At 42.9% G+C, this 21213-nt stretch overlaps 1 protein-coding gene across 12 annotated transcripts in view; it reads right to left on the reverse strand.

The window, feature by feature from the left end:
* Positions 1 to 21213, reverse strand: part of PPFIBP2 (PPFIA binding protein 2) — a 206704-nt gene that overhangs the window by 137796 nt on the left and 47695 nt on the right. For 10 of the 12 annotated variants that reach the window (XM_043548620.1, XM_043548638.1, XM_043548624.1 and 7 more), the window contains one exon: positions 17401 to 17498. In XM_043548620.1, the coding sequence (XP_043404555.1) occupies positions 17401 to 17498 (98 nt within the window). The remainder of the gene's footprint in view (positions 1 to 17400; positions 17499 to 21213) is intronic. The other 2 variants (XM_043548622.1, XM_043548625.1) reach the window with 1 other exon arrangement.

Here is a 21213-nt window from a genome sequence, read left to right on the forward strand (position 1 = left end):
GTTTTTTCTGAAATGTGGCATAAGGCTGATTCCTAGGAGCTTTTTTAAAATACTACAAAACAAAACCTGAACTTTTAAGGACAATGCTCTGGTACATTTATCTGCAATGAGCGGTACCTTACTTCATAAACTAATCAAGGAATCCCACTGATTTCTAAAGAAACTACTTGTGGAGAAAAGCATTAGTCAATATGAGGGTATCAGAATTGGGCCCTCAGTTTACAAACAGTTGAGGTTATCCCAAAGTGGTTAATGAATTTAGATAATTATTTGTGCTTCATTGACTCAAAAAAGATAAACTGATTTTAAAAAGATAAATGTGGCAAGTTACATGTTCATTAAATGAACCAATTCCTTTCTGTATTTAACATACTGCACAATTTATGTGAGCATAACATTTCCATCTTAATGCCATATTAAGAAGATATTATGAGTACTTGAAATGTACAGAGAAAAATGACTAATGGTCTCAGCACTAACTGCCATGGTCTGAAAATCCTTGTCCATAAAGTAATATTACATGGACTGGGCATCAGAGGCCCTGATTCTGACTTGATGAATGACTCACTGGATCAGGTGCTGCGGGTCTCGGACCAATGCCTGCAGGGTTGACGAGTGAGATGGTGCAGGAGGGGGCTCCAGGCTGGGAGGTGGAACCGAGATGTTGAGAGTATGAGAGGGGCTCTGGGCTGAGGCACGGGGTTGGGGTGTTGGTGCGGGCTCTGGGGTAAGGCCAGAAATGAGGGGTTCAGGGTGGGGGGGGGAGATCATGGCCAGGGCACGGGGTTGGGGTGCGGGGGTATGTGAGGGCTCCAACTAGGGGTGCAGACTCGGGTGGGGGTGGGGCTGGGGATAAGGGGTTAGGGGTGTAGGAGGCTGCTCTGAGTTGGGACTGAGGGGTTCAGAGTGCGGGAGGGTGCTCTGGGCTGGGACTGAGGGGTTCGGAAGGCAGAATCAAGGCTGGGGTGGGGGTTGGGGTACGGGAGGGAGTCGGGTGCAGGCTCTTGGCAGTGCTTACCTCAAGCAGCTCCTGGAAGCAGTGGCTTTTCCACCATCTGGCTTCTATGCAGAGGCGTGGCCAAGTGGCTCTGTGCACTGCCCTGTCTGCAGGCAACATCCCCACAGTTCCTATTGGCCATGGTTCCTAGCCAATAGGAGATGAAGAGCTGGTGCTTGGGGCAGGGGCAGTGTGCGGAGCCCCCAGCTGCCCCTATGGGCATAGGCGCCGACTCCGTGGGGGCTCCAGGGCTGGAGCACTCACGGGGAAAAATTGGTGGGTTCTCTGTACTCACAGGCAGCTCCCCTCCGCCCCAGCTCACCTCCGCCTCCTCCCCGGAGCATGCTCCGCGTCCTGCTTCTCCCCCCTCCCTCCCAGCGCTTGCCGTGCGAAACAGGAGGAGGAATGCTGCGTGCTGGGGGAAGAGGCGGGGCTGGAGCGCAGATTTGGGGAGGGGTCCAAGAGGGGCAGGGAGGGAGTGGAGTCGGGGCAGGGGCAGGAGCCTGTGCCTATGGGTAGGAACCGGAAGGGGGACATGCTGCTGCTTCCGGGAGTGGCGCAGGGCCTGGGCAGGCAGGGAGCCTGCCTTGTCCCGCTGCGCTGCCAACCGGACTTTTAATGACCTGGTCAGCAGTGCTGACTGGAGCCGCCAGGATCCCTTTTCAACTGGGCATTCTGGTTGAGAACCGGACACCGGGCAACCCTACTCACTGACTCATCAGGATCTGCTGACTAGCAGAAGACTCCTGACTGGTCACTTCTCCATAAAGCTTCCTGTTCCTGCCACACCCCTTGTCTGAGCAACTAGTGTCTAGGCCTGCTGTTGACCAGACCTCTGAGACCAAGTTCCTGCCTCCTTGTTGCCTTTTCCCTCCTTGATCCCATTACCTCACGTCATTCCTACTCCCTCGCCCTAACTCCAGTTATTGCCCCTTGGGGCAACTCTGACACTGGCTTTGACCCCTGGAGTGACTTCTGGCTCTGACTCTGATTTAACCCTTGACGTGGCTTCTAACTTTGACTTCAGTCTGACCTCTAGAGTGATTCTTGACTATGACCCCACCTCTATTGTGGGCTTTGACCATTAGGAGGCCCTGACACATTGTTTGATTTCAGCCAAGTCAATTAGCTTCTCAGAACAACAGTTGTGTCAGCTACAGAATGGGATTAATAATACATACCCTTGTAAAATGCCATGAGATCTCTGGATGAAGATATTAAAGAGCCTATGCACTAATTAATGCTCACGTGCTTCACAAGGTTTTTTTTTTTCAGGGCTGTCAAGCAATTAAAAAATTAATTGTGATTAATTGCACTGTTAAACAATAGAATATAATTTTTAAACATTTTTGGATGTTTTCTATATTATCAATTTATTGATTTAAATTACAACATGGAATACAAAGTGTACAGTGCTCACTTTATATTTACTTTTGATTACAAGTGTTTGCACTCTAAAAAAACCAATAGAAATAGTATTTTTCAATTTACCTAACTCATAGACTGTAATGCAATCTCTTTATCATGAAAGTTGAACTTACAAATGTAGAATTCTGTACAAAAATAACTGCATTCAAAAATAAAAATGTAAAATTTTATAGCCTGCAAGGCCACTCAGTCCTATTTCTTGTTCAGCCAATCCTCAGACAAACAAGTTGGTTTATATTTGCAGGAGATAATACTGCCTGCCTCTTGTTTACAATGTTAGTGAGAAGTGAGAACAGGTGTTCTGATGGCACTGATGTAGCCGGTGTCACAAGATATTTACCTGCCAGATACACTAAAGATTCATATATCTCTTCATGCTTCAACCACCATTTCAGTGGATATGTGTCCATGCTGATGACAGGTTCTGCTCAATAACCGTCCAAAGCAGTGCATACTGACGCATGCTGATTTTCATCATCTGAGTCAAATGCCACCAGCAGAAGGTTGATTTTCTTTTTTGGTGGTTTGAGTTCTGTAGTTTCTGCATTGGAGTGTTGCTCTTTTAAGACTTCTGAAAGCATGCTCCACATCTCGTCCCTCTCAGATTTTGGACGGCACTTCAGATTGTTAAACCTTGGATCGAGTGCTTGTAGCCATCTTTAGAAATCTCACATTGGTATCTTCTTTGCCTTTTGTGAAATCTGCAGTGAAAGTGTCCTTAAAATGAACAACATGTGCTGGGTCACCATCCGAGACTGCTATAACATGAAATATATGACAGAATGCAGGTAAAACAGAGCAGGGGACATACAATTCTCCCCCAGGGAGTTCAGTCACAAATGTAATTAACACATTTTCTTAATGAGCATCATCAGCATGGAAGCATGTCCTCTGGAATGGTGGCCGAAGCATGAAGGGGCATACAAACGTTTAGCATATCTGGCATGTAAATACCTTGCAATGCTGGCTACAAAAGTGCCATGCAAATGCCTGTTCTCACTTTCTGGTGACACTGTAAATAAGAAAAGGGCAGCATTATCTCCTGTAAATGCAAACAAACTTGTTTGTCTTAGTGATTAGCTGAACAAGAAGTAGAACCGAGTGGACTTGTAGGCTCTGAAGTTTTACATTGTTTTGTTTTTGAGTGCAGTTATGTAACAAAAAAAAATCTACATTTGTAAATTGCACTTTCACAACAAAGAGTACTTGTATGAGGTGAATTGAAAAATACTATTTCTTTTGTTTATCATTTTTACAGTGCAAATATTGGCAAAAAAATACAATTTGATTTCAATTACAACACAGAATACAATATATGTGAAAATGTAGAAAAACATCCAAAATATTTAATAAATTTCAATTGGTATTCTATTGTCTAACAGTGCAATTAAAACTGCGATTAATCACAATTAATTTTTTAATCACGATTAATTTTTTTGAGTTATTCATGTGAATTAACTGTGATTGACAGCCCTTTTTAATATTTATTATTATAATTATTCCTATTTCATAGAGAGAATCAGTCAGTGTCAGAAAGGGAAATAGAATTTAGAAGGTCTTGGCTCCCAGTGTTGTACTCAGACTATACCACTAGCTTAGTATATTAAAAGAAAGAAGGCAGCTTTTGAGGACAATAACCCAAATAGTTGAAATAACCTTTTGCAGGATCAAACATACTAAAAATTCAGGAAATTCCGAAGTTCAGGTTGTTCTGGCAATGTTGGAGAGAGAGAGAGAGAGACAATTGCGACATTCGTACAATAATAATGTAAGACACTTGACTTTTTTTTTTAAAAAAATCAAAACTGCACCCAGTCATTTATAGAAGTCCCTCACATTCACCAAAAGAAATAAATCATGATGGCAACAACTTATTTGAAGTACACAGAATCTTTGATGACGCACTTAATTCCCGTCCACACACTTACAAGCATTTCAGTAGAAAACATCAGAGACCGGGCTGGCAACAGAAACAAAATCAAAACAGAATGTAGGTAGTTAATATGCACGTCCTCTGGAATAGCTAAGCAGAGAGACAATTAGAAAATATAGCAAGATGGTTTAAAATTCAGACAAATACTCTTATGGGAAACAAAGAGAACGAATCTGACTGAGCACCATGGATATCAGGTCTTACTCCCCACTTGAAGAAGTGTTAGGAAAAGATGTGACTTGGGAGTGCTGGTAGGAGACACCAGGTTATTTCCTGTCCCCTATCACATTGAGTTAGTTTATAACCTTGTCACTTCTAAATTTTTTCATGTGACAACAGAACAGATGAGAATTAGCTAATTCAACATTAACTAAATGTCCATATTTAACATCCTCTATCCTCCCCCCCCCCATAAAAGCCAATATTTGCTGTCTCCTCCTGTTTACTTCCAAGATGAACTGAGGACTGTATATGATCTTGATAAATATGTTTCTGTTGGTGGAAGGATGGGAAATTATATATTTCTCTGTCAGGGATCTTGTCTCAAAGAAGTCATTTATTGATGTATTTCCCCTTTCATATTCCTATTGTTTATATAAGTGTTCTAGCTTGCAATTTAAGAAGACCATTATTGCAATTCAGATAATCTGAGTATACTCTGTAAAATTTACAATACACAAATTTAATTAAGGTCTGAGACTGTAGGGAGCAGAACATACACAGCATGAGCTATTTTTTTCTTTTGTTCATCTGAAAATATTCCAGGGTTTTTATTAATACATAAAAAGAGAAAGACAACAGAATTCTAATTGAAGTCCAAACTATTAAGGTAATTACACTGTATTTGGAAGATACAAAGGATACCACAAAATACGAAGATTATCAGCTTCAGCCACTGTTACTGTTGGACGTCCAATTACTCTGATCCAAGAGGAAACTAACAGCTCATTATTTCAATTATTTCATTTCAATCACTATTATTTCAATTATAATCCTTATCAATGCATGGCTTGAGTAAATTCTGTAATTTCTGTTTATTACTAGTTGTAGAGTGTTACATATCTTTATCAAAGAAAAAGGTAAAATACAAGCAACTTTTTCCTCTCTTTAAAATACTATGAGTCACAAGTAGGATGGAAGGGAACAAAATGCAGGATGACACCGTGCTGGGAACAAGAACATGGAAAATGTGGCCACAATAGGTTCTCCCACCCATTCCATACAACTATAAGAGTCCTATACTTCCCATCCGTTACACATCATTTACTGTACATTTATAAGCAAAGTACCAAGTGATTACACAAAACAGTATTAAGTGTTACCTGTTAGGTCTGAGCCATTTCAATCCCTTGTGAAGCAAAGCCATTAATTCTATTTTATTTACAAAAGACTATGAGGTTAGCTCTCACATAGTATGAAAAGATATTGGACTACAAATGAACCCAATGGTGACGTGTGGTCATTCAAGAGGAAAGCATGTAGCCACTGGGAAATATTCTGATTTCATAAGGTTGATGTGGGATATTGATATGAAATTCACTCCAGCATGTACGTAACTCAGAATCCAAAGTGACAAAGAAAGTTGCTGACATTTTTCATCCACTGGTCTTCTTGAAATCTTAGTTCAGAGAATTAAGCTTGGGCTGTCTTGGTGGGATAACAACAGGCACAATACCCTGCTAGACAGGAGAGAACATAAGAACATAAGAAGGCCCTACTGGGTCAGACCAAAGGTCCATCTAGCCCAGTATCCTGTCTTCCGACAGTGGCCAGTGCCAGATGTCCCAGAGGGAATGAACAGAACAGGTAATCCATCCCCTGTTGCCCATTCCCAGCTTCTGGCAAACAGAGGCTAGGGACACTATTCATAAGAAGACTAATGGGGGCAGAGTGGGGATGGATGTGAAGAAATGAGAATCTACATGACCACCTACACAGTCTCTATGGATAGATCATTAATTACAACTTCTTAGAGCAGCTAGAACTGGAACCCACAAGGGGCAAGGCAATTCTTGATTTAGTCCTAAGTGCAGCACAAGTTCTGCTGCAAGAGGTGCATACAGCTGAATCGCTGAGTAACAGCAACCATAATGTAATTAAATTTAACAGCCTTGCAAGGGGGTGGGGGGAGAATACCAAAGAAACCCATCACAGCAGCACTTAACTTTAAAAAGGGGAACTACACAAAAATAATGAAGCTACTTAAATGGAAATTAAAAGGGATAGTCATAAGAGTGAAATGCCTGCAAGTTACATGGAAACTATTTAAAACCGCCATAATAGAGGCTCAAACTAAATATATCCCCATCCTCCTGCCCGCCCCCACTGCTTTAAAAAAAAAAAAGTAAGATGACCAAAAACCATGCCACTGTAGCTAAACAGCAGGGTAAAAGAGACAGCTAGAGACAAAAAGCCATCCTTTCCAAAGTGAAAGTCAAATTCTACCAAGAAAAATAGAGAGGAACATAAACTCTGTCAAGTCAAGTGTAAAAGTATAACCAGGCAGGCCAAAAAAAGAATTTGAACAGCAACTATCAAGAGACAAAAAATAAAAAAAAATAAAAAATTGCTGTTAGTTTTTGTAAGAACATCAGAAACACAAAGTTTGCCCAACAATCAGTGGGGCCACTAAATGATCGAGCTGCTGAAGGAGCACTCAGAGGACCAGGCTGTTGCAGAGAAACTAAATTACTTCTTCGCATTGGTCTTCACCACAGAGGATGTGAGGGAAATTCCCACACCCGAGCCATTCTTTTTAGGTGACAAATCTGGGGAACTATCCCAGCTTGAGATGTCACTAAAGGAGGTTTTGGAACAAACTGATAAAATGAAACTGTAATAAGTCACCAGGACCAGCCAAGAGTTCTGAAGGACCTCAAATATGAAACTGCAGAATTATTAACTATGGTATGTAACCTATCACTTAACTCAGCCTCTGATGTAATGGTGATTGTTTAAAAAGGCTTGAGAGGTGATCCTGGGAATTAGAGGCAGATAAGCCTAACTTCAGTACCAGGAAAACTGGTTGAAACTATAATAAAGAACAGAATTATCAGAGACATAGATGAACATGGTATGTTGGGTAAGAGTCAACATGGCTTTTGTAAAGAGAAATCATGCCTCACCAATCTTTTAGAATTCTTTGAGGGGGTCCAATAAGCATGTGGACAAGGGTGATCCAATCAATCTAGTGTACTTGGACTTTCAGAGGGCCTTTGATAAACACCTACATCAAAGGCTTGTAAGCAAACTAAGCAGTCGTGGAATAAGAGGGAAGGTCCTCTCATGGATCAGTAACTGATTAAAAGAAACTAAATAAATAAAAGGAAAAATCATCAATTTTCACAATGGAATGAGGTAAATAGCAGAGGGTCCCCAAGGATCTATGGGAAAGTTTGCAGATGATACAAAATTACTTGGGATAGTTAAGTCCAAAGCTGACTATGAAGAATTACAAAGGGATCTCACAAAACTGGGAGACGGGGCAACAAAACAGCAGATGAAATTCAGTGTTGATAAGTGCAAAGTAATGTACATTAGAAAAAATAATCCCACCTATAGATATAAAATGATGGGTTGTAAATTAGCTGTTATCACTCTGAAAAGAGATCTTTGGGTCATTGTGGCTTGTTCGCTGAAAACATCTGCTCATTGTGCAGAGGCAGTCAAAAAAGCTAACAATGTTAGGAACCATTAGGAAAGGGATAGATAATAAAACAGAAAATATCATAATGCCAGTATATAAATCCATGATACCCAATGTTTCCTCTAATTATTTCCATCCATGTGTGGAATAAATTTTGTTATGTGCATTGAGGTATCTGCAGATGTGCACCACCAGTAGAAACAAAAAACCTAGATAATATATATTTTAAAAAAAAGTTACCATAGGGCTAATTACTCCCATCAGGACAGGTTAGGCATTTTAGAACTCACTACTCAAAGAATTAAATTTAAAAGTGTAAGAGAAATAAAATTATGAAATGCATAGACCAGTCAAAACACTAAAATAACACACTTTGAAAGAATAAAATTACAGAGTATATATGTGCATTGGAGGAAGTACCAAGAAGTAACAACCACAACAATACAAGTATGTGTTGGGATGTGTGTGTGAAAGAAAGAGCGAGAGAGAGAGAGACACACACAGACACACTGACTGTGTGAGCTGGCTGCTGCGGAAACAGTCTCTTTAAGAAAGGCACTCACTCACTCTCTGTTCACAGCAGCAGCTCTGAATCCTGGGCCAGGCTGTGTCCCCCGCCTCTCCCCTGCTCTGCGGAGATGGGGGTACAGGGGCAGGGAAGAGACAGACACCCTGACATCAGCACCCTCCTCCCCCACACAGCCAGCAGGAGGATCCTGGGAGCAACTGCAGGACGAGCAACGTGGGGGAAGGGGCACCTGAACACATGCTGCCAGCTGTGTGCGCTCTGCTAATCAGCTGGGCTGCATTTTAATTTCTCCTGGGTGGCTGAGCAAGCGCGCAGCTTACAGGGAACACAGGTGGTAACCCCACATTGCAGTCTTCTATTTGCCACATGTTAAAAAAAAGATATATTAGAATTGGAAAAGGTACAGAAAAGGGAAAAAAAATGATTAGGGGTATGGCACAGCTTCCATATGAGGAGAGATTAAAAGACTGGTACTGGTTAGCCTGGAAAAGAAATGACTAAGGGGGGATATGTCAGAGGTCTATAAAATCATGACTGGTGTGGAGAAAGGAATAAGGAAGTGTTCTTTACTCTTTCCCATAACACAAGAACCAGGGGTCACCCAATGAAATTAATAGGAAGCAGGTTTAAAACAAACATAAGGAAGTATTTCACACAACACACAGTGAACCTGTGGAACTTGTTGCCAGGGGATGTGGTGAAGGCCAAAACTATACCTGGTTCAAAAAAAGAATTATAAAATTCATGGAGGATAGGCCTGTCAGTGTGTATTAGCCAAGACAGTTATGGATGCAACGCCATGCTGTGGATGTCCTTAAACCTCTGCCTGAAGTGGGGACTGGATGATATGGGATGGACAGAGGTGGAAGTGGGCCAGTACGGGCCAGCACGGGCCAGCATGGTGTACTGGTAAGAAGTGGCTGTCGGTACGGGCCTGTACATAGCCGACACGTGGCAGCGCTTTAACGTCACTGCCCCTTTTGCCCCCCTGCCCCGGGCCGACAAAGGGGGCGGGGGGGAAGGGGCAGCTGCTCCGGAGCTGGCAATTTAAGAGGGCCCAGGGCTTCCGGTTGCCACCGCTGCTACCACAGCCATAGCTCCGGGCCCTTTAAATTGCCCTTCCGCCTGAGGCCCCGCCCCTTCAGCCCAAGGCCCCACCCCTTCTGGAGGCCCAGAGCCAGTAAGACTCGATGAAGTGAGCTGTACCTCACGAAAGCTCATGCTCAAATAAACTGGTTAGTCTCTAAGGTGCCACAAGTACTCCTTTTCTTTTTGCAAATACAGACTAACACGGCTGTTACTCTGAAATAAGACTTCTAAATTACTTTCACCCCTGGGGATGGATCACTCGATAATTGCTCTGTTCTGTTCATTCCCTCTGAAGCACCTGGAACTGGTCACTGTCAGAAGACTGGATACAGGGTTAGACTGACCATTGGTCTGACCCACTATGGCCATATGTACTTATTCTCTACCAACCAGACTCCTCAAGGAAAATACATTAAACTGGATTAACAAGTCTGTGGCTCTTTTAGGGATAACTTCCAGTAAAGACAATTTAATCTCTTCAATACATGACCAGGACAATCAGATGAACATGAACCATTTACTCCTCAAGAGAAAAAAGTTTGTTTCAACTCTATTCTATTTGGACAATTTGTTTGCCCAACTTCTTTGCAACTGTTAACTATTTACTTCTTCAGCAGTTGTATGCTGTATACATTCAGGTCACACATACATTTTCTGTTTCCCTAGTAATAAATCACAAATGCAACAACTTTTACAAAAGGAAAAACTAAATAATCCCACTGATTAGCTGCTAAATTTTAGAACTTTTAGTGCCATCTCTGCTTCATAACTCTGCTCAAAACCAAAATATTGCTACAGGGGCCTTTAGATCTGAACCTCTGGTCATTATCCAAAAAAGGAATTAACGGATTCCCAGGACAATGTCATAAAGAAACAGTCTGTGATATAAACAATACAAAAATATTTAATGGGTTCAAAGTATTTTGCAAACATCAATCTCCACAGCCTCCTTGTGATGCACACGCAAATTTTATTGCCCCTATTTTACAGAGAGGGAAGCTAATGAAGGGGGAAGCTAAATTACTTGCTCAAAGCGACAAGAGTCAGTGTCAAAGCTATGTCCATCATTCTGTGCGAGCTTTACTAGATCGGACATATGGGAAACATTCTTTAAACTGAGCCTTTTGCTTACAAGGTAAGCAAGTCTTGCTGGCTAATGAATCAGTCCTGTTAACTGGCAATCACATTACTCTCTTTTGCATTTCATGGGAGATTTTAAATGAGGCAACTAACTAGACTAATCATTCAGCATCCCTAATTCATACAGCTACGAGGGCGGGTTATTGGTATAGATGTGCTGAAGCAGAAAAGGCTTGGGAACGCTGACCTATCTGTCAAATTTAATCAAGCCCAATACAATTCAATTTGGTAATCAGTTTGACAAATCTTACCCTCATAGGCTCTAACACAAATATATTTTATATTGCACTGAGCTGCATGATCTAGAATAAGATTGTTTTTATTTGGACGAGCTATAGACGTGTTGGGTCTGTTCAGATTTTTTTGGGAGTGGGGAAGCACACTGTTTTCAAATTGAAAAGCCTAAAATTAGGGATATAAATCTATGTTAGGCACTTGAAAAAAGCTGTTTGAATACCTAACTGTGAAATGATATCTTTGTCTTTAGACACATTTGAAAATTGTGGCCATAATCTATTATTTTAATGTTAAACTATGGTTACAATGTGGAATTAAGATTATAACAGTTTTTTGTATAAAAAGCCAAAATTAAAGGTGAATTCCAGAGCTGTACAACAAAGGCTGTATAGATAAGTGTGTGAATAGAATTAAAATTCAAAACTACCCAAAGGGAATTAAATACCCGGAGAAGCCTCCGTCTGTGAAAAGTTCAGATTTTGTGTCTTGGAAGTAGTCATCTTGCAAGGCAGAGAGCAGTAGCATTGGATATCTCTTTCCCATGGCACACCTGTGGCCATACACCACCACCACTCCATAGCTCCACCCAAGCTTTACCCAGAAAGGAAACTTCTTTCTAGCGGGTACTTAGATTCCAACAAGTAGCAAGGTTGTCCTCACCCTTGAATCCTAGTAAGTCATCAATCCTGGTACCTCCTTATCAAGCATCCAGTCCTCCCTTCTGAACCTTCTCCACTTCATTTCCCTTTGATGATTTTGGGAAGTATCCAGGTTGGTCAGCAAAGCATTCCTGTCCTCCAACCCATAGGAAGTTCAAAACAGAAGCCTGGATATTTGGATCATGGAGCTGGGAGAGGAGGAGAACCAAGCCAGGATTGTTACCAGGTTCATAGGTTTGGAACAAGATGGGCTATTAACAAGAATCCAAGTTTAGGCTTCAACAGAGATGTTTGCTCTCTGGGTCAGGGCGGGATGGACAATGCAAAATTTTTCAACCAGCCTGACAACCCTTCAGAAGAAGGATGCCCCAAAGGTTAGGTCTCTGGCCTAGCACTGGGGAAACCTCAGTTCAATTCTCTGCTCCACGACAGGCTTCCTGTGTGACCTTCAACAAGTCACTTAGCCTTTCTTTGCCTCAGTTCCCCATCTGTAACATGGGGATAATAGAATTTCAATACCTCATAGGGGTATTGAGAGGTTGAATATATATTGATAGTATATTTTAGTTAGTTATACGGCCCCCATTACTGTAGTACCTCCCAAACTATAATGTATTCATCCTCACAATACCCCTATGAGATATCGAAATTATATATTTTCCCAGAAATAAACCAAACAAATCCCATTAAAATAGTTAAGGATGAGAATACATTTCTTAAAACAGTGTTTTCCAAATGGTGCGATGCAGGATGTATCTAAATGGGAAAGAGGCCAGAGAGCAAGACCACCCTGGAGCTCCTGTCCCATGGGGCTGGGCCTGGCTCCCTGTTCCGGGTGTTGCAACCTGGTGCACGGAGTCACAGTACCACTGAGGTTTGGCCTGGCTGTCCATCCTATGAGTGGTGTTGTGATCTGATGGACAGGGTGGTAGTGCCACTCACATTTGGCCCTGTCATGATGGAGTGGTGCTGCAATCCTGTGCACCAGGTTGCCATACTTGTAATGGGGAGCTGGGCCACCCTATGGTACAGAAGACACTGCCATAGGGTGAGTGAGGGGCAGGCTTGCTCTCCAACCCCCAGGCTTCCCCTCCACGCTGCGCCGGGATTAGGATTCCAGTACTGGGGCTGCTGCAGGTGGTTGATGCGTCTCAGTGAGGCAAGGAGGAGGAAACGGCAGCAGCAGTGGAGGAGGAGAATGGCACTGGCCTATGATTTTGACCTGTCCCACTCTGAATTTGGACCCTGGAGAGGATGCAGAAAAAAAAAATTCATAAAATGCAGTTGGTAGGTTGCCTTAGTAAAAATTTTGGGAACCTCTGTCTTAAACCCCCCTCACTATTTTATTATAATCTCCACTCAATCTTCTCCAAGTGGCAGGAGATCTATACTAGCTGTTACTCAGAATAAACCTGTATCTGCTTGGTTATGTATGTGCACAAGGAGTATGGAGTTTCCTGATATGCTATGACCTACATCCTGCTTCGGGTAGAGGGGTAATCACAGGCTCTTATGGTAAAGATTATAGGGGCTCACATGTGCAGGGTGGACAGGATCCAGGTTGATCTTTGGCCTATATTCATAGAATAAAGTTTCCATTTCACAGTGGGAAAGGAAAAGGGGTACAGTGGATCTGTAGTCCACAGCAGGTTGGTGTCTCCAGCCCATGCAGTGAAGGGTCAGATGTGGGATGCTGTGTCCTCTGGCCTGTAGCGGCAGGATGGGAAACAGTGTTCTCCAGCATGCTGGTGTTAGATGGATATGCAGTTCACAGCTCAGCATGCTGAGTTTTCCCAAGAACTGTGGGCATGGTCACCCATGTTGGAAAAAACATGAAATAAAGTGATGCAGGGATTAGGACTAGAACTTTACTGAGGATTTCCTGTCTTTTGAGCTTTTATAACAAGTAACTTTGTAAAAATTATAAATAAAATTATTATTAAAATATAATTATTATTAAAATAATAATAAATGTGTTCAAATAACATTACTCAATTTTGACAAAATTCATTGTTAGGGTATTATGATATCTTAAAATAAACCAATTTTCCACCTGATTCTGAATTATAGAAGAAAATATTAATGGACACTAGAATAAAAATGTGAGCTGTGTAATGCTCTTATATAAAATCAGCTCCCTCAAAGAGGTTTCTGTCTTGCTCATGACCTGCATGTACACTCTGGAAAAGAAGTCTGTGCACCCACAGGCATGCCCAAACCCTTCAGTTTGTTTCCAGAGCTTGGGCACCAACACCACCATGAACTAGCTGTGAGCAGGATGTGCAGTCATCTGATTATCACGCAAGTGAATATGCTAAGCTTCCATACACTTGTTGCTTTGCTTCCCTGTAATCCCATGTCCAGTGCTATGACAACCAACTGAAGAAAAAATACTGTTTGTTTGGCAGTCTGGGACCATCAAAACCCTAGTATGAATGAGTAAAATCTCTTTGCTTACTGACCAACAGCACATTCCTCATGCAAAACTCAGGATTGGCCTCCTATCTTAGTTACTGTGCAAATACTAATCCACTACAGAAGAAATACATAATATGCCCAACTAGATCATGTAATGCTTTACAAAACTGCTCCCTGCAGTCAACTGTGCCAAACTCTACTCTACGGTTTTTCCTCCTAAACAGCATCTATCATTAAATACCGTGACAGGGTCGGGCCAGATGGCTATAGGAGAGTAACAGAAGGCAGATATATTAGCCCCAGACTAAGTAGGTCCCTTTTCCCTGGGTAAGGTAACAGGGAAGGTTCCAGAACAATCAGGAACCTTCTGGAGACCATTAAGACAGGCTGATTAGAACACCTGCAGCCAATCAAGAAGCTGCTAGAATCAGTTAAGGAAGGCTAATCAGAGCACCTGGGTTTTAAAAAGGAGCTCACTTCAATTTGTGGTACGTGTGTGAGGAGCTGGGAGCACAAAGCACTAGGAGCTGAGAGTGAGAACGCGGACTGTTGGAGGACTGAGGTGTACAAGTATTATCAGACACCAGGAGGAAGGTTCTATGGTGAGGATAAAGAAAGTGTTGGGAGGAGGCCATGGGGAAGTAGCCCAGGGAGTTGTAGCTGTCGCACAGCTGTTCCAGGAGGCACTCTAGACAGCTGCATTCCACAGGGCCCTGGGCTGGAACCCGGAGTAGAGGGCGGGCCCGGGTTCCCCCCAAATCCTCCCAACTCCTGGTCAGACAGAGGAGGAGCCGACCTGGACTGTGAATTCAGAAAAACGGCCAAGATGAGGGCTGCCGTGAAACTCCAAGGCGAGCAAATCCGCCAATAAGCGCAAGACCCACCAAGGTAGAGGAGGAACTTTGTCACAATACATATGGTCATCTAACGAATAAGGGTACAATACCATCTACAAAAGCTCCTAGAATATCAGTGCAATAAAGCAAAGGTGGCATACTCTGCATCTGAACGTTCCTTGTCCAGATTCACAGGATCTTCATTTCCTCCATGGAAAGGCTGATATGGCCTGTAGCTTGACTGACTTTTTTCAGGAAGAAAATTATAGGATTATAGTACTTAAATTGGATATTCTCTCCGTATACCACTGGAATCTTCACACGACAAAACAGCACTTCTTGTAGGTCATCCGAGTGATACATGTTTGCCTATAGCTCACATGGCCTATACCTCACAGCAGGGAGACTTCAGAGACATATTAGGATGCATCTACAACTAATTCTAGAATATGGAATGCTGCAGGTGACCGGATTCTAAGGAATGACTAAGTTTAAAAACCCATGTTAGAATCACGTACAACTTCTCTCCCATCCCCTACAAAAACCTCAAAAACCAGCACAAAAACCTGTAACAGAAAACCCATTCCAAATCTGAAATATATTTATTTAAATGGAACAAATGTATGTTTCTGATTGAATTTTTAAAACAACTCAAGATGTGATATTATGTTATCATCAACCTGTGCTGAGCTCTAAAAGTGTTCCCTTGGAAATAAGACATAAGGTAAAAAAAAATTTAAGTGCCTAAGTGATTTGTGAGCCTATAACCATTTTCAAAAGCAACTCAAAAGCCCAGGTCTCACTGAAAGTCAATGGCACATCAGCACTTTTGAATATGATACCCACGATAATTACATCACCCTATGTTTGCTACAGCTGAGAAAACACATCTACTCTAAATCACCTGGTTTCCAAAAACCTTTTGGTTTGGAACAAATACCATTTTGGAGTGGCAAATTGTAACATTCTGTTTGCATGTTTTATAAGTTGGTAAAAGGTGGAAAAACAGTAAATAAAATTCTAGTAATCTCCTACTGCTCAAAAACATTTTTAAGTGATTTTGTGTTTGGTGAAAAACTGAAAAAAGAAAAATAATGCATACTTCTAAACAGTCAAAGTTGCCTGGCCCGTGTCCTGATTGGTGTGAAGAGTTGTTTGGGGGGGTATGTTGAGCCCTACACAGCATATATGTTTCAAGTCAGACTAGAAATCACACTGGTACCTTCTGGACTTGGAAACTATGGAAGTATTTTCTATATGTTCTGTACTTTATAGATTAGGTTGCCTACTTGCTAAAGTTATCTATGACCTGCTACAGCTTGTGTGCCCAGAACAAGGAGAATATTTGTGGTTGGATCAGATCCTTTAAAATAAAAATCCTGAACAGGTACCTATAACTTGGAGTTATGGGGTACTTTTGCACCAATATTTTGAGGCTGCATTATGAGCCTCCTGAGGCTGAGCTTTACTGGGACGTCATAAAGAAATGCACAACTGAAGTGCCAAAGGCTGGATTCATCTCCCTGGGTAGTAGAAGAGAATGAGGTTCAGGACATTACTACACACTTAAAAAGCTGTGACAAATGCTCTCCCATTGTGCAGAGGACAAGGTCATAGCTCTGCCCAGACATCTACGTTGGGAGTGTGCTCAGTTTATAAGGTTGCCTATGGAAATCCAAAAGCCAATGGAGTCCTAACTACAGAGGTCTTGCCCCCTTCTTGTCTACTGGAATGCTGGGAGACAGATATGCTTGCTTCTGTGTGCGTATATCAGAGGACTGCAAATTGCTCCTTGCACCATCTCCATCGCTGTGCAGGCAAACGCATAATTTAGCGCTGGGAGTTGGAGCGCTGGCATAGAGCAAATAAATTATATAATCTCACTCCCTAGAACACTGAAACAAAACTAACAGCATATCACTTAAAAAAAAAAAAAAAAACACCCAAACACTGGATGGTTCAGCCTTGGCAAGATCTCTGAAGTAGTTTTGCAAACACAAATTTAATTTTTGAAATTCAACATTTAACACCCAAACTGTGAGCTGTTTCCCAGTAACTCAGTGACCAGGCCCATGCTGTAAGGCAAATTTGGGAATTAGTGCTTATTATAATGTTCATGAGATTTCAACAGAACAAGCTCCAGCTAGCAGGCACTCTACCATACATGCTAGTGTGTGTTTAATTCCTCCTATAACTTTATGGAGAGGTAAATTTGTCTTATGGCAATACTAGGAGGTGGGTTTTTTAACTGATTTATCTAAAATAATCTTGTAGATGTGAAGTTTTCTAATGCCCAAACTGTTATTGTTTGTCTTTGAAATGTGTTTTGCGGGAGGTGCTTGGAGAGAGAGAGAGAGAGACAGACAGACAGACTCAAAGACAAAGTTTGGTATCAAAAACAAAGGGCCTGAGTAGCCCCAACTCTCACTGGTTGTCAGGCTCAGGTTCCAATGAAATCAGTTTGATCTCAAATAAAGCAGTACCATACCTGCAATGATGTCATCCATCTGCTCTAGGGCTGCTTCAAGCATATGACTAGCATCAGAAGCCATGATTTCTGACTTGCCCAAACCTTTCTTCCTCCTACTGGAAAAAAATTAAAAAAAAAAAAAAAAAAGGGGGAGATGAAGCCATGCATATTATGCTAAAACACAGACATTCTAGACAACGTATTTCAATATGGCTCTGCTGTAAACTGAACCATGTGAACTAAATTCACCCACTGGCAAAATAAGGCACAATGCCATAAAAACCAATGGAGTCAATTCTGCTTCTAGCAGTGATTTTAGCCCAGCATTTCCAGCTGTTCATTTACGTTTACCTTAGTTTTTTCTTCTATGTAATTTCATCAAAATCAGCAATATCAGATTTTAAAATGTGAATGGAAGGCCCGAGATTCAGAAATGAGCTCTTTCTTAAACAGAGGCGAAGCCTTCTTCCTGATACTAGGCTTGCTTCTCTCTTCCCAGTTGAGGGGGAAGGAGGATTCACGCTCCTACCAGGGGTCAGACAATTTGGGCTACCATCATTCCTGGGATTTCCACTGGGATATGACATTTTTATTCCACTCGTGTGGCTCCCGAGGACTCTGACTGACAGAGGCTGCCTGGGGAGTAAAGAATGGAATATAGATCCCAGACACCAAACCTCCCTGGTAAGCATCTTGCACTTCCTCACCCTTCGAATCCCTGTCTCTAGGTGACTCTTCCACTGATACAACTCAGCATGAATCAATGCTCACAATCTAGTGTCTTCTCTGACTACAGTCTCTACACACTCAGGCTATCGTCCAAGCTTTCGGCTGCTTCTTCCACAACATATTGAAAATAGAGCTCTCTTTTTCTGTACAAGTGGCCAAAATACTCCCTCAATCATTTCACTCTGTGAAGTAGCTACATAGTTATCTGTGGGGGTGAGAGGGAGGGAGCAGAAGCTCCTTGCAAATGGGGGGTGAAGGGGCGGAGGGAGATTGAGGGGAGGTACTGAGACTCAGCAGAAGGGTGGGGGGACAACTAGTTCCAGGCTGGGCAGGGGTTTCCTGCCTGATCCCAGGCCTGTTCCTACCCCTTTGGGTCCTGCTGTCTGGTCCATTCGCATGTCCTGCTGTGGCTGCTCCAGCACCTTTGGGTCCTGCTCTTGCTCCCCCCGTGTATGCGCAAGTTTAATATTTCCATTGCAGGGAGTCTCTAACCTCCCACGATTATCTTCTTCCTATTTTCTAACATCTCATTTTCCAAAGCGGAGTTAAGTTTCTGTTGAAAGTTCAGTTCCCACCTGACATCAGAGATATTACTGTAAAATCCCAGGCAATATTTTCCAAAAATATCTCAATTCCCAAAAGGGTCAAAGATCATGTAACTCCCCTGCCAGATTCCTTTCCAAGTGACAGTTCCTGTCATCAACAGATAACATTTCAAAAGAAAACAGAACACGCACCACCTTTTGGCAGCCTGTGCTGGGGTGGATGCTGGAGACCGGGGGGTAGAGGGAGAAAGAGCCATTGCCTCCCAATTTTTTAAAGACAGGGCCATGCCTGCCACTTCTGAGAACCAGAATTCAGCAGGGTGCAATGAGGGGGTGTCCCAGGCTCCCCGCTTGGCCCCTGACCGAACCTGGGTGGTGTAACAGCAGGCCCCCGCCCTTGGCCCAGATGCCCCTGTCATGAAGAAGTGGTGGCCAGGCCAAGCTGCCCCCATCCCCACTTCTGCAATCCTTCCGGCCCCACTGGTGCTCAGAATACCTTTGAAGTAAAACTTCTCATATGTCCATTTTATGGCTGAGGTATGGAACCAATGTCCAGGCTATCACTGAATTATTTAGTGCCGGTGCTAGCCCATTGTCGGCCCTAAAACAGGAATATTTTTAGTGCCCCACCCCTGGCACAACACCCTCCCCCCTCCGCCCCCTGCCCAGCTGCTTGGGGCCCTAAGCAATCGCTTAGTTTGCTTATGCCTAGCGACAGCTCTGGCTGAATAGGCCTTTCACTTCTACATGCTTGCCTACCTTTCACATCATTATAACATGCAAATCAAACACTGCAGGTCTCGGTAAGGAATTTTAATCAGCATTGCGTGTTCTGTCTAGTCTTCCATAGGGGGCTTGATTCATCCCTTGGCGGCTCTGGGGACTACAAACTATATTCTCCTGCAAGTTTCTGAACCCCAGGTGCATTCACCCAATAAGAAGGCAGACAATGTTCCTCTGGGTCATGTCCACTGGCTCCCTGGATGCCTTCGAGGAGCAGTAGGCGCTGTCTGGGGTTCAGTGTGTCCCCCTCTGGCTTTCTGCTTTTGACCCTGTGACCCTCACCCCCATCCCTGTTTTCTCATTTGTCGTCTCCTGGCTTTACTTGAGCTCTGGATTCAGTGGCTTCTCACGTGAGGCTGTACCTCCTGTCAAGTAGACCAGGAATGGCCTACTTGTGGCTCCAGAGTCATATGTGGCTCTTCAGAAGTTAATATGCAGCTCCTTGTATAGGCACAGACTCCGGGGCTGGAGCTACAGGTGCCAACTTTCCAATGTGCCGGGGGTGCTCACTGCTCAACCCGTGGCTCTGCCACAGGCCATGCCCCCACTTCACCCCTTCCCGCCCCCTCCCCTGAGCCTGCTATGCCCTCACTCCTCCCCCTCCTTCCCCCAGAGCCTCCCGCATGCTGATCAGGAGGTGCGGGGTGGAGGGGGAGGCACTGATCGGTGGGGCTGCCAGTGGGCGGGAGGCACTAGGAGTGGGGAGCTGATGCGGGGGCTGCTGACATTACTGTGGCTCTTTGGCAATGTACATTGGTAAATTCTGGCTCCTTCTCAGGCTCAGGTTGGCCACCCCTGGAGTAGACTTTCCACCAGCAGGATCCCCAAGTATTCAAGATATGTATAGAAAGACAATTGAGTCTATTTTGGTTAACTAATGATAAATAGCTATGAGAACACTAACTTAGGTTTTTCTGAATGAATGAACCAGTTTGCTCACACGCCAAGCAATACTTCTCAGAAGTGAAATTTCTGAATAGTAGTCTAACATTAACCTAATTCAGAGCCATGCAAGGGTCTTTGTTGAATGTGTTTGTACTGGGACATTTCTATTGACTGTAAAATCCAACAAACATGTGGCTAAACAAGTTCTTTCACGAAAGGATGCAGAGGGAGAGTTATTCCTTTTAAGATGTGGAAAAACGTGCTCACCTAAAAGGAACTTTAAGTTATGCTGTTTTAAAGTGACAAACTTTAGCAAGTGATTCTGCAAAGAAGTCCTGGCCATAATTCACTTTAAAAGGGATGATTAAGAAGAAAACGTGAGGTGCTCCTTTTCATGCCATATGATTACCAGCATGAATACCAGCCCCAGTTCCAGGGGCTGGAGAGTAGGGCAGTTGCCCTTGGGTCAATTTTCAGGTATAACTGTACTGCATTTTTTTTCTTGATTAATACAGTGGTGGAGTATGGAAAAATACATGAGTAATACCAGATTTGACAGTGCAATACTTTGCTTTAAAATAGCCAGTCATTAGACAATCTTTTTTAGGTGGGGGAATGCTACAACCAGCCTTTCTTATCTTTCTATTTACTTAAACAAGGATCCTTTAGATTCCAAAGAATAAAGACAGCTATTAGTCCTTGATCTGAAATAGCCCAAATATGCTGACTTCCAAGGCATGCTGCAAAAGCCCTATGTTTGACAAAGTCTCTGTAGAAGGCTGAGGGTATGCTTACTATATGATGAAAGGGTAGGTGGTTGGCTAAGCTCCTGTGGAACTCATGGTTTTAATTCTGATGAGATTTAATTCAATTGTATTTATTGTAGGAG

This window comes from Chelonia mydas, chromosome 6, assembly GCF_015237465.2.
Source record: "Chelonia mydas isolate rCheMyd1 chromosome 6, rCheMyd1.pri.v2, whole genome shotgun sequence".
NCBI classification, from domain to species: domain Eukaryota; kingdom Metazoa; phylum Chordata; order Testudines; family Cheloniidae; genus Chelonia; species Chelonia mydas.